Raw genomic sequence first — 16,035 nt, forward strand, 5'->3', positions numbered from 1 at the left:
GATTATCAAGACTAGATTGTTAAAGAAAGACACAGTACGCTCCAAGGTTAATTTGCAAAGTTAACCTTTTCACCCTGCGTTCAGCTCTATGTGGGAATTACTTAAATTATTCAAAATAGGACTAAGGATCTATGCAAGAAAGGAATTAATAGAAGAATGGTGCTAATGCTTGGAGATCAAGGAAAGGAGGCACAGAGAATTCTGACAGTTTTAAACAAGTTACCAGGACAAAGACAAAGTATCAAGATGGGGTATGCTATGTGGTGCTATGGGATGGGAAATACTCACAATACACACTTGAGTTTGGGATTTGGGACAGCCAACCGGGTTCTGGACTCAAGGGCTCTGGTCACAGCACAGCTGGCTCTCCTAACAGCAAACAGCTGGGCCTGTCTGGTCACTGGATAGCAAGGGTACAGCTGGTATGCAGGTAGTGGGGCAAAAAGCCGGTCTGGTCACAGAATACTCCCAAAAGGGTATCACAGCTTTTCCCCCTAGTTACTGGGATATTTAGTGGGGTTTCTGGATCAACGTTCCTGCCTGGAGAAGGACAGCTATGCTCTGGCCTGGCAGTAGCATCTGGAATCTTGCAAAGTGAAGGTGGAATATCTGGATACGCAGGCGCTGGAAAATTCAGAAGAGAGTCTCCTGTATAAGGCGGGTGACATCACAGGATTTATTGTTGGGCAGAACTAAGCTAGACCTACCGCTAAGAACCGGATAGGTCAGCCTATGTTGGTCGCCTCCTCAAGGAGGGGACTCAGTTTATGGGGTTGTGTTTTATGAGGTACAAAGCGATCCTACAGTAATTTTTGCCAAAAATCTATTTTGACATATATCGTTCCTTTTTACAATTGTGGCACTTTTGCAAATTACATAGGCAGATGACATTTCATTCCGATCATGGTACTCCAACTCCCAGGTCTGTACAACATTGTTTTGCCCTTCTAATATTTTTTCGTGATTTTTACTGGGAACCGCTTCACCCAAAATTCCACAATTTTAGATACGTGTACATATTATCATAGGGCATATTTCATTAATTTTTAACGTACCATATGTACTTTTCCCATGATTCATATTTTTCTGTCGTTTGCGTCCCATACATGCTATGGACAGTAACGATATCTTGTTTTAAAGTCACAACAATTACATTTAAACTGTAAAACGCTTACATTACTGCGTTGTCCGGTCATAGAAATAACAGTCTTCAAGTTTATTCATTAAAATAGTCTCTAGAGCCAGATGGGCTGGCCTTTGTCCTCCAAATATGGTCATTTCTGCCCAGGCTACCACCAAAAGTCAGTTTAGCCCAGGGTTGCCATGGAGTTTGTGTTTGGAGCTCCTTGGTTTGAGTGGATGGGAGGTGTCACTTCCAAAAGTAACAGGTAGGTCTCCCAGAATCTATTGTGTGAAGCTGGATCCCAGCCACAAAGTCTAATCGGTGTATTACCTTCACCCCCTTGGTCCATTCAGAGCTTCCAGATGCTGGTCTCCTTGAGGGGATGCAATGTCCTTTGAAGGCAGGGTAGGAAAAACCTGTTCTGTGGCTTCCAGTACAGGCAATGCATTTATTTATTTAGTTATCCTAAGCCCAAAAGGCAAGTCTGTTAGAATAAAACATTATATTAGATTTTACCAAACCCCCCTTACATTTCCAGGCAAGGACAGGGCCTTATTCAACATTACACTTTTAAAACAGATATTTTTCTTGTTTGCAAAAGCACATTTTGACATGTGGTGAATTCTGCTGGGATGTCCCTTTCAAATTCGGTTTTCTCTTTCATCTGCATTCCAAACATTGTTTGCAGCCCAGTCAGTTTCACTTACACAGCAATCTTTTCAAGGCACAGGTCCAGTGAAATTGACATATGCACAGAGAGACAGGGTTTCTTTTGAAGCGTCTATTTTTTACATTTTGTAGCAAAAAAGTCAAGCGTTTTTCTGGGTTCAGAGTAAAGTTTCTGGTGATTTCCCAGTTTTTGCCTGACACAGCCTTGTCATTCAGTGAGAAACACTTTCTTTTGCTAAAGCACTACTTGAATATGGCTGGGCATAGTTGGGTCTTACTGGATCAAAACTGTATATTGTTGAACAGATGAAAAGAGCATCAGGGCGGCATCATTTTAAATGTAAAATATTTCCTTTTTCAATGGGAAATTTTGAGCTAGCAGCAAAGCAGAGCTGCTTTTCAATTCTCTTCTTTGGTGCGCATAAGAAAACACACTGGCAGCCTTTCTCTGTGTGTTCCCTGTTTCATCTTGCCCCATGGGTGCTTGGCAAGACAGTACAGCCATCATTTTGTAGCTGCAAAATGCAGTTTTAGGGCAAGGCGATAGTGCAACAGTGCCAGTGCAGCCATTTTGCTGGTAACTTCTGAAGTGCAGATTGGTGATGGAGGGGAATTCTGCTGAGTGGCTAAATGTACCCCACAACTGATCACCTGGCTACCCTCTGATCTCGGGCCCAGGTCCCCTCCCCGCCAGTTGCACGCCTGGACTGCCCCCATGATATTCCTTGCACTCAGGGACTGTTTCTGTATCCCTACAGCCCTGATGTCTGCACTTACCTTTGCACTTGCCCCCAGCTGGCCGCACTTTTACTTATTATTTATTGTCTCTTTTACTGTTATCCTATGTACTGCACTGCCCATCCCTATTCCCCTGCACTTTTTTGCCTTCGCTCCTCCCCTGCGCTTGCACAATCCCAATGCCACCTGGCATAGTAGGATCACTGTCTCTATCTTCCATCTGTTTTCCCTCCCTTGCCTCGTCATGCCTTGAAACACTTGTGTATAGGTGCATTATAAATGCCATATCATATCATGCACCTGAAGTAACCCCACCTTAACAATTGCAAATATTATGTTTAATTACAGACTAAGCCAACAGGAGGTGACAGAAACACTTTAAATGCAACATTTGAAAATATTTTACTAAACCTACCTGCTATCCACATTTCTGAAGAAACTGCTTATTGCTTCATCATAAATTCCTTTCTGGAACCAAAAGATAAATGGCATGTTAAAATCCACGTCGACCAATATCATAAGGAGACAAAGTGATCAAAGACTAAATGCAGGCCTAGTGGTAATAGTTTTGACTGAAAATTGTGAGCATTCAAATTTGACACAAATTGCATAACTGGCTCTAACCTGTGCTCATCTCCAATTGCTTTGCATGTGCAGACTATTGCTATGTAAAGAATATGTGGCTATGACAGTTTCAAGGACTGCCTTCCAGCATACAAATTCTCTGAACTATAGCTGATCTGTTCATGATGGTCTCGTATTATAACTCTATTCAGCTGCAGTTTGGAAGAATCTATCTCCCAGGAGGCCAAGCATACCTCCCAACAGTAGTATGCGGGAAAATAACCCGCTGTTGATTCACTTGGCAGTGGCCACAACTTCAGGCAATTGATCTGCATCCCCTTTTATCATTTGTCTGCCATGCTGGCAAATGCAGATTATATGTCAATACTTTGGGTGTAGGAAATTGAATGAAGAGATAAGTATTTGGCTTTAAAACTTTTTACAGTATCGTGGCACTCGCAATCATTTAATTACATTACTACAGTACATGTACATTGGTCGCCTTACTACTCATTTATTGATCTGACTGTCATACGTCATCTTTGACAACATGCCACAGATAAACATTGTATCATGGTGCCCATCCTGCTTATATGCCCGATTGTCGCCCCCTATATGCCCACATTGGTATAACATACTACGGCACTACTCATTAGCTTACATCGTTGAATATAGCTGACCCCCTCTATCTATGCTAAAGTTGGACTATCCTATTACATCCAGTGTTATGCTAACGTTGGAGTAGCCTATTACATCAAGTGTTATTGCCTGTACTGTTAGGACCAGTTTACCACTCAAACTGCTCTAGTCTGTACAATCTGTCTAAGCTTGGCTTATCAACACCCGTTACCCATGCTATGGTTGAACTAGCCCATTCTGCCAAATGTGGACTGCTGTGGCCTGCATCATTGGACTAGCCTTTTTACATTAACTGCTCTAGCGTTTACTATCTGCCTAAGTCCACCCAGTTGCTAGCCTACTCTGCCAACTATCAACTACTGCTATCTGTACTATTGAACCAGCTTATTATACGAACTGTGCTAGCTTGTATTATCTGCCTATGTCTTTGCCCCCTTACTACAATGTTGGACTAGCCCAGTTTGCTAAATTCAGTTGTCCCCCAGTCACCACTTATATCCTTATCACAACATGCCCACTAAAGCTCACAACATTTGCATCTTCAGTACACTAGTTATACTTAACTTCTTACTGTGCCCCACAGTGCTCTCTCCATCTGACGCACAAGCCCTTCCTAGCTTGTCCACAATGCCATTAGATAGCTTACCCACAACTAGACAATCCTGCCACTCCACATTAAGGCCAGTCCTAAGTAATCCTTGCACCATGGGCTCTAGGAATTTGAGACTCCGCTCCAGACTCCCTAAACTTTATGAACCACTTACTAGATGTCTGCCCACGGTAAATAAGAAAACTAACCTTAGTACCAACCAGAATACCTATATTGCTAACCCTTTCAGTATCAACCCACGCCCTCAAGGCAATACTAAACACCACACTGCGCTCAATCCCAATAAATCAAATCTAACCACCACCCGCACCCTTGCCGCAGCCCCAACTACTGTCCCACCCGCTCAAAGGAGCCCTAATAAACGCTAGGTCACTGGTTGCTCATGCTACAAATATCTCTGACTTGATATTGGCAGACAAATTGGATTTTCTCGCAATCACCGAGTCATGGTTGCACGAAGCGGCTGGACCCATGCTTTCGCTAGCCGTCCCCGACGGCTACACTATACTTAGACAGGACATAGATAATGCAAAAGGTGGAGGCATTGCCATTATCTCCAAAACCTGCCTCTCCATGAATCGTGCTCCATCCCAAATGACCCAATCTTGCAAAGTCCTCACAGTCAAACTTCCATTGGTCAACTCCCAGGCCCTTACTATTCATCTTATCTATAGACTTCCTGGCTCTATCGGTACGTTTGAGGAAGACATCTACACTATACTCTCTAATAATCTCAAAACCACCTCTCAACTATTGCTTTTATGCGACTTAAACTTGGGCTTCAATGACCCGTTATACAAATATGCTACAGTCACTGCCAACAGCCTGTCTGAACTTGGCCTCTCCCAAAAAAATCACCAAACCTACTCACAACAAAGGGAGAACCCTTGATTGGGTAGCGGACTATAACTGTACCGCCAACATCACTTCCATCTCCCCTCAACCCTGGACCGACCACTTCCTCCTGTCCTTTACACTCTTAACTACTAGACCCCCTCCACTAGCTATCCCTACTGCTGCACCTTGCCCAACAAGGAATAAAAAGAACATCACTGTGGACAATGTGATCCCTGCCATCCTCCCTACTCTCAATGCACTAGCGGATAAACTAGATCAGAAACACTTGTTAATGAGTACAACAAAATCATGCTAACCTCGCTTGACATGATTGCCCCACTCAAAATTAGACCTAGAAAGCCCAAACCCCATCTGAACAAATGGTTCATCCCACAGTTAAAGGACCTATGACTACTTAAGAGGAGCTGTGAAACTTCATTGAGATCACACCCCTCAGAAGCAAACAGAACTAAACTAACTGAAATTTCATCTCAATATAAAAAGGAAATCGTCCTGGCCAAACGCAATTCCTATAATCAACGCATTTCCAATGCCAACTCCAGTATGAAGGAATTATTTACCATCCTTAAGGAATTGGAGTCTCCCATCCATTCTCCTGACATGACAAAACATGGTGCTCAGATATACAACAGGCATTATCCAACAAGGTAACTACCATCCAAAATAAAATAGCCTTAAAAAAAGCCTCCCTCAACCCCTTATCTCACCCTACTAAAGCCCCTGACACACCCCCTAAAGAAACTTTATCGACCCCCCCCTACCCGATTTAACTTTAACAAAACTACTATACTTGAGGTAGAAAATGTTATTCTCTCTCTCAAGCCCTCCAACTGCCAGGGCGACCTCTGCCCAGCCCAGCTTATTAAGGATGTGGCAAGACATCTTGCCCCATTTATTTCTAAACATATTAACGCCTCTTTTACATCCGGTACCATCCTCACTAACCTCAAACAACCCTGGGTGCTCCCGTTGCTAAAAAAAGCAAATACTTGATCCACTTATACCGACTAACTACCGCCCCATTACAACAGTGCCATTTCTCTTAAAATACTGGACAAGGTTGCCTACCTCCAAATCCAAGGATATCTGGAACTCCACACAAACTCCTAGGAGCACAACAATCTGGCTTCCACCCCCAACATGGAACAGAGACTGCCCTTATCGACCTGAACTCTCAAGTCGATGAGTTAAGAGACAAGGGGAAAACAGCCCTCCTCCTACTGCTTGACCTATTGGCTGCATTCGACCTTGTGGACCACAAAGACTAATGCAGCCACCTAGACTCAGCTGCCCACTTTTCTCTAGAGGATATAGCCTGGCTTGAATCATTCCTGAGTGACAGGACCATGAGAGTCTTCTCCCCCTCAGCAGCAGCTGACCCCGTTCCCATCACATGTGGGGTGCCCCAGGGTTCATGCGTTTCACCCACATTGTACAATATATTCACTAAGCCCCTTTTCGATGATCTGGACCATCTCGGTATCACCTATATCAACTATGCAGATGATACCCAGATTCTCCTCCCACTTTTGCGGGGATTACGTTAAGGATTTGGCCTTGGTGAATAGAGTGTACCTCATCATCCAGGCATGGATGGCGACACACGGTCTATGCCTGAATACTGACAAAACAGAGCTCATCATCCTGAGTACCCATGCCAACCTCAATAAATTAGGACAGAACTACTCATCCTTCATAATTGATGGTAACCTTATTAAAGTGGCCAAGGAGGTAAAGACCCTTGCCTTCTACCTTGATTCCACTCTTTCCATCTCCAAACAAGTGAATGTCATGGCTTCTACCACAGCCTACACTTGCAAGCTAATTAGAAATGGCAAATCCTTTCTCTCCAATGACAACTGCATCATCCTGGCCAGAGCCCTTATACTCTCTAGGCTTGATTATTGCAATGCCCTCTACATTGGTGCCAACAAACTATCATACAGAGGATACAAACCCTCCACAATAACGCCTTAAGAGCGGCATTCGGTGTGGCTAGAGGATCACATATATCCATGATTAGGCGTCAAAATAACTGGCTCTCAACATATAATAAAATCCAGCTAAAACCTGCATGCCTGACTCACAAAGCACTGAACAATGCCGCCCCAGCTATCTCAAGGATACATTCCATAGGAGAACATCTACCAGACCCATGAGACTAACCAATACCAACTTCCTGACCCTCCCTAGATTCAAGCTCTCTAAAGTTGGTGGATGCAGATTCCCCGTGAAAGCTGCCCAACTGTGGAACTCCCTGCCACACCCCATCAGAGAAGATCAACCCTACACAAAGTTTAGACTCAGCTATATCAACTGGCTCAAGTCTACCAATGTGTAAAGCCCATGCACGCGTGCCTTCCCCCACAGCAATTGTATACCTTACTTATGTATTTTTTAATTTTACATCTGTATTGTAACTTTTGTACACATTTCTTGTTTTTACTCCTGTATTGTAACTTTTGTACATATATCCTGTTAACCTAAACCTTGTATTTTCTGTAGCTGCTGCGCTCTGTCACCTTAGTGTCTGGTGCGCATTATAAATGAATAAACAAACAAACAAACAAACAATCTGTACTCAATGTTGTGTAGACTTGCTTTTTTGTTAGCATCTGCAATTTTCTCTCAAAAGCTGTATGAGTGCCAAGCCTTTGGGCCTTTAGATGCCAGGAAAGTGGAACATAACCTGTGAGTAACTGTAATGGAGCTAGCCCCCCTCAAACCTTTCATAGATATGTCACAATGCTAGTCAAAAACAGGTCAACAGGTCTTCTGATCGCTGCTTTAACTAACATACTGCTAAACAGTGAACACCAGAGCTTCTAGTGGGCCGGGGCTAGAACAGTGCAGAGCTCATGCAGTATTGAAAACATGCACCGGAGAGAGGGGGCTGCTGGGGCTCCCTTGGTCGCCCAGGAACAGCCACTGGACTCCGAAGACCCGCGTCCAGGCTTATACAAGTCCCGGACAGTAAGGAAGAAAGAACCTACCTCCAAGAGCGTCACAAGAAAGGAAAGACAGGTGAGAACGGGAGAAACTTGTGACAGATTGTGTCGCCTAAAACCTGAAACAAAGACAGAAATGGAAGCCGCTGTACAGGATCTTATGCGAGGCATGCAAGAATTAACCACTGAAGTTCGGAATCTAAAGGCGGAGAATGTTGCATTAAAGCAGCTGGTTTTGTGCAGGGATTCTGCTGCAAAGGAAAGCGTCCCGTTAGGCCGAGCAGTTGACAAATTCGATGGATCATCCAAAACTCTACGGGCCTTCCTAGATTCCTGTTTGGTACACTTCACTTTCAAACCATAATACTTTTCCACTCCACGAGCTAAGGTCGGCTTCATGATATCTCATCTCACGGGCAATGCCTTAACCTGGGCCTCCCCTTTAGTCAATGCTGGCGATGCCCTCCTGGATGACTACGATGGGTTTGTAAAAGCTCTTAAGGCCATGTTTGATCGTCCTGAGCTCGTATACAGTGCGCAGGAACGACTACTCTAATTCCAACAAGGGAACCAGGACATGCTCATGTAGGTCCCACGCTTCAAACAGCTAGTCAAAGAGGCTGATTGGTCCCCAGAAGCTAGCTTTACCCTCTTTCGAAGAGGTTTAAACAAAGAGATAAAGGATGAACTAGCCAGAGTAGCTCGCCCCAGCTCCTTTCAAGCCCTCCTGGATCTCTCCCTACAGATCGATTTCAGGATCCAGGAAAGGAAGGCCGAGAAGAAGAAATCAAAATCGACATCTCCCAAGTCAGCCGCGAACTATCCTGGTCCTAAAGAAGCAACAAACTTTCAAGCCTCTGAACCTGAGCCAATGCAATTAGGAGCCTTCCGAGGACCTATTTCCCCCCAGAATCAACACCGGGCTATGTATGTATTGCGCCTCAGACAAACCTCTTGTAAGGGAATGTCCTTTAGCACCACCTCGGCGCTCGGGAAGCATCAGCTCCCGATCCTAGGTGGAGCACAGCTTCGGGAGAAAGATGTTTGCTCCTCGTCTATTCCCTCCTTGAGATCTCCTGGACAGAATACTCTTGTGGTCCTACAGACTACCCTATCCTTTTCCAAAAAAGAATCCTACCCCATCCTGGCTTTAGTGGACTGTGGCACCATGGGCATCTTCATAGACCATGATTGGGTCGTTGAACATCACATACCCCGGGAACCTAAAGAAGTTATTCAACCGGTCGAAGCCATTGATGGCAGACCCTTGTCTTCTGGACCCATAACCCATCAAACAAAGGATCTACTGTTGTCAATAAATAATCATCAGGAAATCCTCAAATTTGACATTATAAAGTCGGCTCACTATCCTTTGGTTTTGGGTATGCCATGGTTCCAAAAGCACAATCCCTACATCAATTGGGCAGCAGGGTCCTTGTTTCTTGGTTCAAAACATTGTATGTCTCAATGTTTATCCCTTACCACCTTGTCACATCCTTCAGAAGATTTCCAGGGACCTCAGCAATCCTCAGTAACTGTCTCCAACATCATCCAGATTCCCCACATTTATCAATCATACTCTGCCATTGTTCAATCACTTCCACGCTGTCCAGTCATTTGGTCGACAGACAATTAGTCGACAGACAAATGGTCGACGCAATTTGGTTGAAAGACAAACGGTCGATTTTTTTTTATTTTTATATATATTTTTCAGGTTTTCGTTTAGGAAAAAAAAGGGTTTTTTAGCAAAAAAAGGGGATACGGGGGACGCCCCCCCAAAAAAAATAAAAAAATGTGAAAATACAAAAAAAAAAAATTGGAGGACCATTTGTCTTTCTACCAAATTGCGTCGACCATTTGTCCTGTCGACCTTTTTTTTCGACCAAATGACCTGTAACCCACTTCCACCTCACAGACCTGAGGATTGTGCTATTGATACTGAGCCTTCAGCGGTAATTCCTTTTGGAAGAATGTTCATTTTGTCTGAAGAGGGTCCTCCGAGAATATTTGGACACTAATCTAACAAATGAAACGATTCGACCATCCAAGTCCCCAGCTGGTGCTTCTCTCTTCTTCGTTCCAAAAAAAGATTCCAAGGAACTTAGACCCTGTCTGGATTACCGTGGCCTCAACCAGTGCACTCTCAAGGATCGCTACCCACTTCCCCTTTTCTCAGATATCTTGGAGGCTGTGAGGGGAGCTTTCATCTTCACCAAGCTTGATCTCAAGGGTGCCTACCATCTCATTCGTATAAAAGAAGGCGATGAGTCAGAACTCCCTTTGGCCACTTTGAGTACCTGGTAATGCCCTTTGGTCTTGCTAATGCTCCTGCCGCGTTTCAGCGTTTCATGGATCAGGTTTTTTCTGAGATGTTGTTCCTTTTCGTCATAGTGTAGCTAGACAACATATTGATTTACTCCAAGGATCCTGGAAAACATCAAGAACATGTGAAGGCAGTTCTACAGCGTATACGTGAACATAAGCTCCTAGCCAAACCTGAAAAATACCTATTCCATGTATCAATTGTTCACTACCTGGGGTTTGTACTTAGCTCCAAGGGCATTGGAATGGATACTTCCAAGGTCGAGTCCATCCTGTCTTGACCTGTTCCTACTACTGTGAAACACATCCAATCCTTCCTGGGGCTTGCTAACTTTTACAGGAAATTCATACCCACATTTTCTGACATTGTACACCCTATTGTAACACTTCTGAAGAAAGACACTCCATTTCAGTGGACCTCAGCTCAGGAGTCAGCGTTTCAACGATTAAAATCGGAATTCACTCAGGCTCCCATCCTAGCCCAACCGGATAGAGACCGACCCTTCCTAGTTGAGACTGATGCATCGGATTACGCCATCGGAGCAGTCTTGAAACAGGAACTTGATGACAAGAAGGAACATCCCATTGCCTATTTATCCTGTACTCTAACTCCCAGTGAAACTCACTATTCCGTCCTGGAAAAGGAGTTGCTAGCCATCCGACAAGCCTTTACTGACTGGCGTCATCTCCTTCTGGCAGCCAAACACCCAGTACAAGTTTGTACGGACCATCGGAATTTGCAAATCCTACAGTCCCTGGAGTGCAGAAACAGCCAACAGGCCCGCTGGGCTTTCTTTTTCGCTCAATACCAGTTCCAAATACTTCATCTTCCTGGAACACATAATGTCATTGCTGACAACCTGTCCAGACGTCCTGACTATGAGCCTCTCAAAGCACGCTTCTTTCCCAAGATGTTTCCAAACACAGTGTTCGTGTCCCAAGCTGACTCCCTGCTGGAAAAGTTCTGAGCTTCAATCCCATCCTCTGAGTTGTGGAAGGATTACATTGGGAAGAACCAATGGTCTTTGGACACAAAGGATGGTTACCTCTTCAAAGACAACAGGCTGGCTGTGCCCACGGACAACTTGAGAAGCAAGATTATCCATCTTTGTTATGACACCTTCCATTCCGGACATCGAGGCATCACTTCCACCCTTCATCATATTCAGAGACAATTCTGGTGGCGACGGATGAAAGATGATGTAAGAACCTACATTCAGTCATGTGCAGTCTGTAACCAGAACAAACATGATAACAGAAGACCAGCAGGTCTCTTGCAACAACCAGCAATGCCAACACGGCCTTGGGAAATCATCGCCACAGACGTCATCGTAGAGTTATCCCCATCCAGAGGATACACAACCATAATGGTTACAATTGATCTGTTCACTCACATGGCTCATTTTACACCCCTGCTCAAGCTACCATCTTCGTCAGAACTGGCTGGAATCTTCCTGCAACACATATTCAGACTTCATGGACTGCCTTCCAAAATCATCTCAGACAGAGGGCCTCAATACATATCCCAATTTTGGAAACACCTATGTCAAATATTGGGAATTCAGCGTGCATTATCAACCGGTTATCACCCGCAAACCAACAGAGCTACGGAACGAGTCAATCAGACTTTTAAGCAGTATCTTTGCTGTTTTTCTACCAAAGTCCAGGATGATTGGTCGCTTCTGATTCCTGTGGCCGAGCTTGCTTACAACAACTCGGACCACTCAGCCATCAAGACCAGTCCCTTCTACTGTAGTCAGGGGTTTCATCCTTCAGTTCTACCATCTATTCTACCTCATCCAACTCCCATCCCTACGGTCAACTCCTGGATCGAAACCTTAATATCCACAAGACGCTAAGGAACGATTGGAAAAGGCCAGGAAGGATGTCAAACGTTACGCAGACACCAAAATGAGAACAAGTCCTCCTTATACAGTTGGAGATAAGGTCTGGTTGTCCTCGAAGCTTCATCCACGGCATCTACGGCCAAACAAATTGGCTCATAAGTATTATGGACCCTTTTCTATAAAGGAAATCGTCAATCCAGTAGCCTACCGACTCCAGCTTCCAGATTCCTGGAAAAGGATTCATCCAGTCTTCCACACTTCTTTGTTGAAACCGTTTATACAGTCTACCCAAACTGCTCCTAGACCCCCTCCAGTACTCGTCAATAAACAACTTGAGTTTGAGGTCTCCAGGATATGTGATTCCAGATAGCGACGCAGCCAACTCCAGTACCTGGTTGAATGGAAGGGGTACCCTCCCAGTGAGCGTACCTGGGAACTGGTCTCAAACATGAATGCCCCCTCGCCTGTTAAGAAGATATCATCGGATCCACCCAGGCAAACCTGGAGGAGCCATGCTGTCATGAACCACTGCGCTTGCCCCTTTTGGACTTCGTGGTCCATGATGCACCACGGTGTATACTCCGCGGTCCTACCAACATGGCCGACGCTTCCGAAGCGCGCCGTTCCATTCCTCTCTTACTACGTTCAGCTTCTGAGAAAAAGGCCACGCCTACGTGGCACCGCATGTCTCAACGCTACTGCTTGGTGTAGCTAGACGTGCGTTCCGAAGTTCGCTTCGCTCTCCCAGTTATTCCATTTTCCTCCCCCCTTCCTGGTACCCAATTCACCCTGCCCTTACTCAATTTCGTGGACTATTCCTGGAATCTACCCGTTCCTTCGGGTCCTGTTGTCTGCATCCTGATTCCTCGCTCGGAAGCTGTACTCTTCCGTTGGAAGGCTGCAACTTCACGCTGGACTCTGAAGACCCGCGTCCAGGCTTATACAAGTCCCAGACAGTAAGGAAGAAAGAACCTACCTCCAAGAGCGTCACAAGAAAGGAAAGACATGTGAGAAGGGGAGAAACTTGTGACAGATAGGGTGAGTGCTATGACAAATTAAATGAGCAGGGAGCCTGGTAGTGTGCCTTACATGCTCAGAAGTGTTCATGCTTGAATCACTATCAATGGTATATTTCAAATATACAATTCTGTCATCAATTTTTTGTTCCCAAAATGTCCTTAGATTGACGAAAAATCATCAGGTCTCTGCTTCACTTTCTCAAGGGAGATTTCTTTACAGAAAGAAGGCGATTTACCCACTGATTAAATAATGCATAATGATTGATTTACAAACCTCAAAGAAACTCATTTACAATAGATGCAAACAGAACCATCCGAGACCATGCCAAGTGACCAAAAGTACAGGCTTGCAGGGTAAACATTGTGCATTGTTTGATTTAGGGAGTGTCCCATTCAGGTCATGCCCATTAGCATTCAGGCATCATCGAGTAACCAGGACACACACCCTTGTTAGAACCCACCCCACATCAGATTTCAAATCCCATTTAAAGCACTGATGAACACATCCTGATCCCGACAGGCAGCACTACTGTAATGCTCTGCCACACCTCCTACAACAGTAAGATCACCAACAGACAGTAAGATCACCAACAGGCACTAATGGCAACATACTTACAGTATGGACATCCAGCACCTATTATTCAAGGAATACAAACGTAATATATGTCCAGCTCATTCCAGGTGCCCCTGATTTTTTACCACAAGCACATCACATAATGAAAATAAATGCTGCCAGCCTTGGAGTATTGGCTCCCTTTTCTATTTAAAATATCCTTCACCAACGCGTCGATCAGATTGGTTTCAATTTTGATTCTGAGGTGTGGGGGGAGTGGAGTCGAGGGAGGAGGGTAAATGCAGGAGTGTGCAGTGCAGACCCCTAGAATGCACACACAGGGACTGTGGAAGGAAGCAGGAAGAGGATAGTTAGGGGTTCGGGCCATGGAGGATGTGTCGCAGTACAGTCGGGTTCAGGGGGATCACTCACTACCAAACTAAACTGCATACATTAAGAAAATCGGAAATTTTAAAAGATCTGGAGGAAACCAGAACAACTTGGTGTAAACCAGCAACAACTATGTTTCTACTGGCAGAAACAATCAAAGCCAAAAAAGCGCAAGGCTTCTGTAACAAGGCTAGCCTTGTGAGCAAGGGAGGAGAACCGTTCAAGAGCCTTTGTTCTAGTAAGGCCAGAAGAGGAGAAGGCGAGAGGGAAGGGGAGCACAGAATTCCAATCCTAACCCATGTGCAGACCTGTTCCACCAATCTTACCTTCAAATTGGGCAACTGTCCTTTCTATCGCTGCTGTAGAATCAGTTGTATTTCAGGCCCAGACAAGAGGCGCAAACCACGGGAACCACTGTCTGTAGAGATGACAGCCTGCCGCAGCATATCAGCTCAGGAGAATGCTAAGGGTCCACATGGGGACACTCCAGGCATCAGGACCTGCAAAAACAAAGAGGTGATGGCTGGAAGGTTTAGAATGAATCTTAACCTCTGGCATTGCTCTGGGCCACCCTCCAGACCATCGTTCTTCGCCTGCCAAGCCATTACAGAAGGGGAAAGACCATTTGCAATCCGGCTTGGTCCCACCCAAAAGGGTCAGTCCAGCCCACACTGCTATGTCACATCCCTTCTGCATGAGACCACAAGCATCCCCAAACATGTTTGGGCCTTGTTGGGCCGCATCAGTGAGGAATAGCTTGGGTCTCTAGGCCCAGCAGGCACGGGACCCACGTCTCGGCGTGACAAAGCAAAAACAAAAAAAATGATGAATGGAAGTTTTAGAATGAATCTTAACCTCTGGCATTGCTCTAGGCCACCCTGCAGACCATCGTTTTTCGCCTGCCAAGCCAATACAGAAGGGGAAAGACCATATGCAAATCAAGCCTGGTCCCACCCAGAGAGAGAGAGACAGTATGCCCAGACGCGAGTCGCTTGCTTGCTGCACCATAGGGAACCAAGCTACAGATCACTGAGGGGGACCAACTAGGCTGTAACATGTCTAGGGTTGCTTGTGTTTAGATGCAGAGAGGACCTGGCCTAGCAGTGCAAGCTGGGCTGCTACCACTGGTGGCAGTACCTGACTGATTTGCATATGGCTGGACCCCTTTTGCAATGGCACAGACGGGCTAAAAAACAGTGGTATGGAAGGTTGCCCAGAGCAATGTCAGTGGTTTAGATTCATTCAAAATCTTCCACCCATCACTTTTGTGTTTATAGTTTGTCTCAATATGTGAGAGAGGGTATGCCCAGACATGGGTCCCTTGCTTGCTGCGCCATAGGGAACCAAGCTGCACCTCACTGAGGAGGCCCAACTAGGCTGAAACATGTCTGGGGCTGCTTGCGTTTCCGTGCAGAGGGGACCTGGCCTAGCAGTTCGGGCTGGGCTGCTACCATTGGTGGCAGTACCTGACTAATTTGCAAATGGCTGGACCCCTTTTGCAATGGCGATGACGGGCTAAAAAACGGTGGTGTGGAAGGTTGCTCACAGCAATGCCAGTGGTTCAGAATCATTCTAAACCTTCCACCCATCACTTTTGTGTTTATAATCAGGACCTGCAGCAAACAGCGGGTATCAGGAGATCCACCGAGGGAGGAACTGACCCACGTATACATCAGAGATGGATGGGGCAGTGTGGTGGTTTACACATGACTTCTCGCAAGTGTTATGGTAACTTGTTTAGTTACCATTTGTCAA

The 16,035-nt window shown here is 45.3% G+C and overlaps 1 protein-coding gene across 2 annotated transcripts in view; it reads right to left on the reverse strand.

Annotated features, from left to right (window-relative positions):
• TUBE1 (tubulin epsilon 1) overlaps nt 1–16,035 on the reverse strand; it is a 317,390-nt gene that overhangs the window by 256,597 nt on the left and 44,758 nt on the right. For both annotated transcript variants that reach the window (XM_069607852.1, XM_069607853.1), the window contains one exon: nt 2,946–2,998. In XM_069607852.1, coding sequence (XP_069463953.1) covers nt 2,946–2,998 — 53 coding nt within the window. The remainder of the gene's footprint in view (nt 1–2,945; nt 2,999–16,035) is intronic.

Source organism: Ambystoma mexicanum, chromosome 4q (assembly GCF_040938575.1).
Source record: "Ambystoma mexicanum isolate Mex_15411 chromosome 4q, UKY_AmexF1_1, whole genome shotgun sequence".
NCBI classification, from domain to species: Eukaryota; Metazoa; Chordata; class Amphibia; order Caudata; family Ambystomatidae; genus Ambystoma; species Ambystoma mexicanum.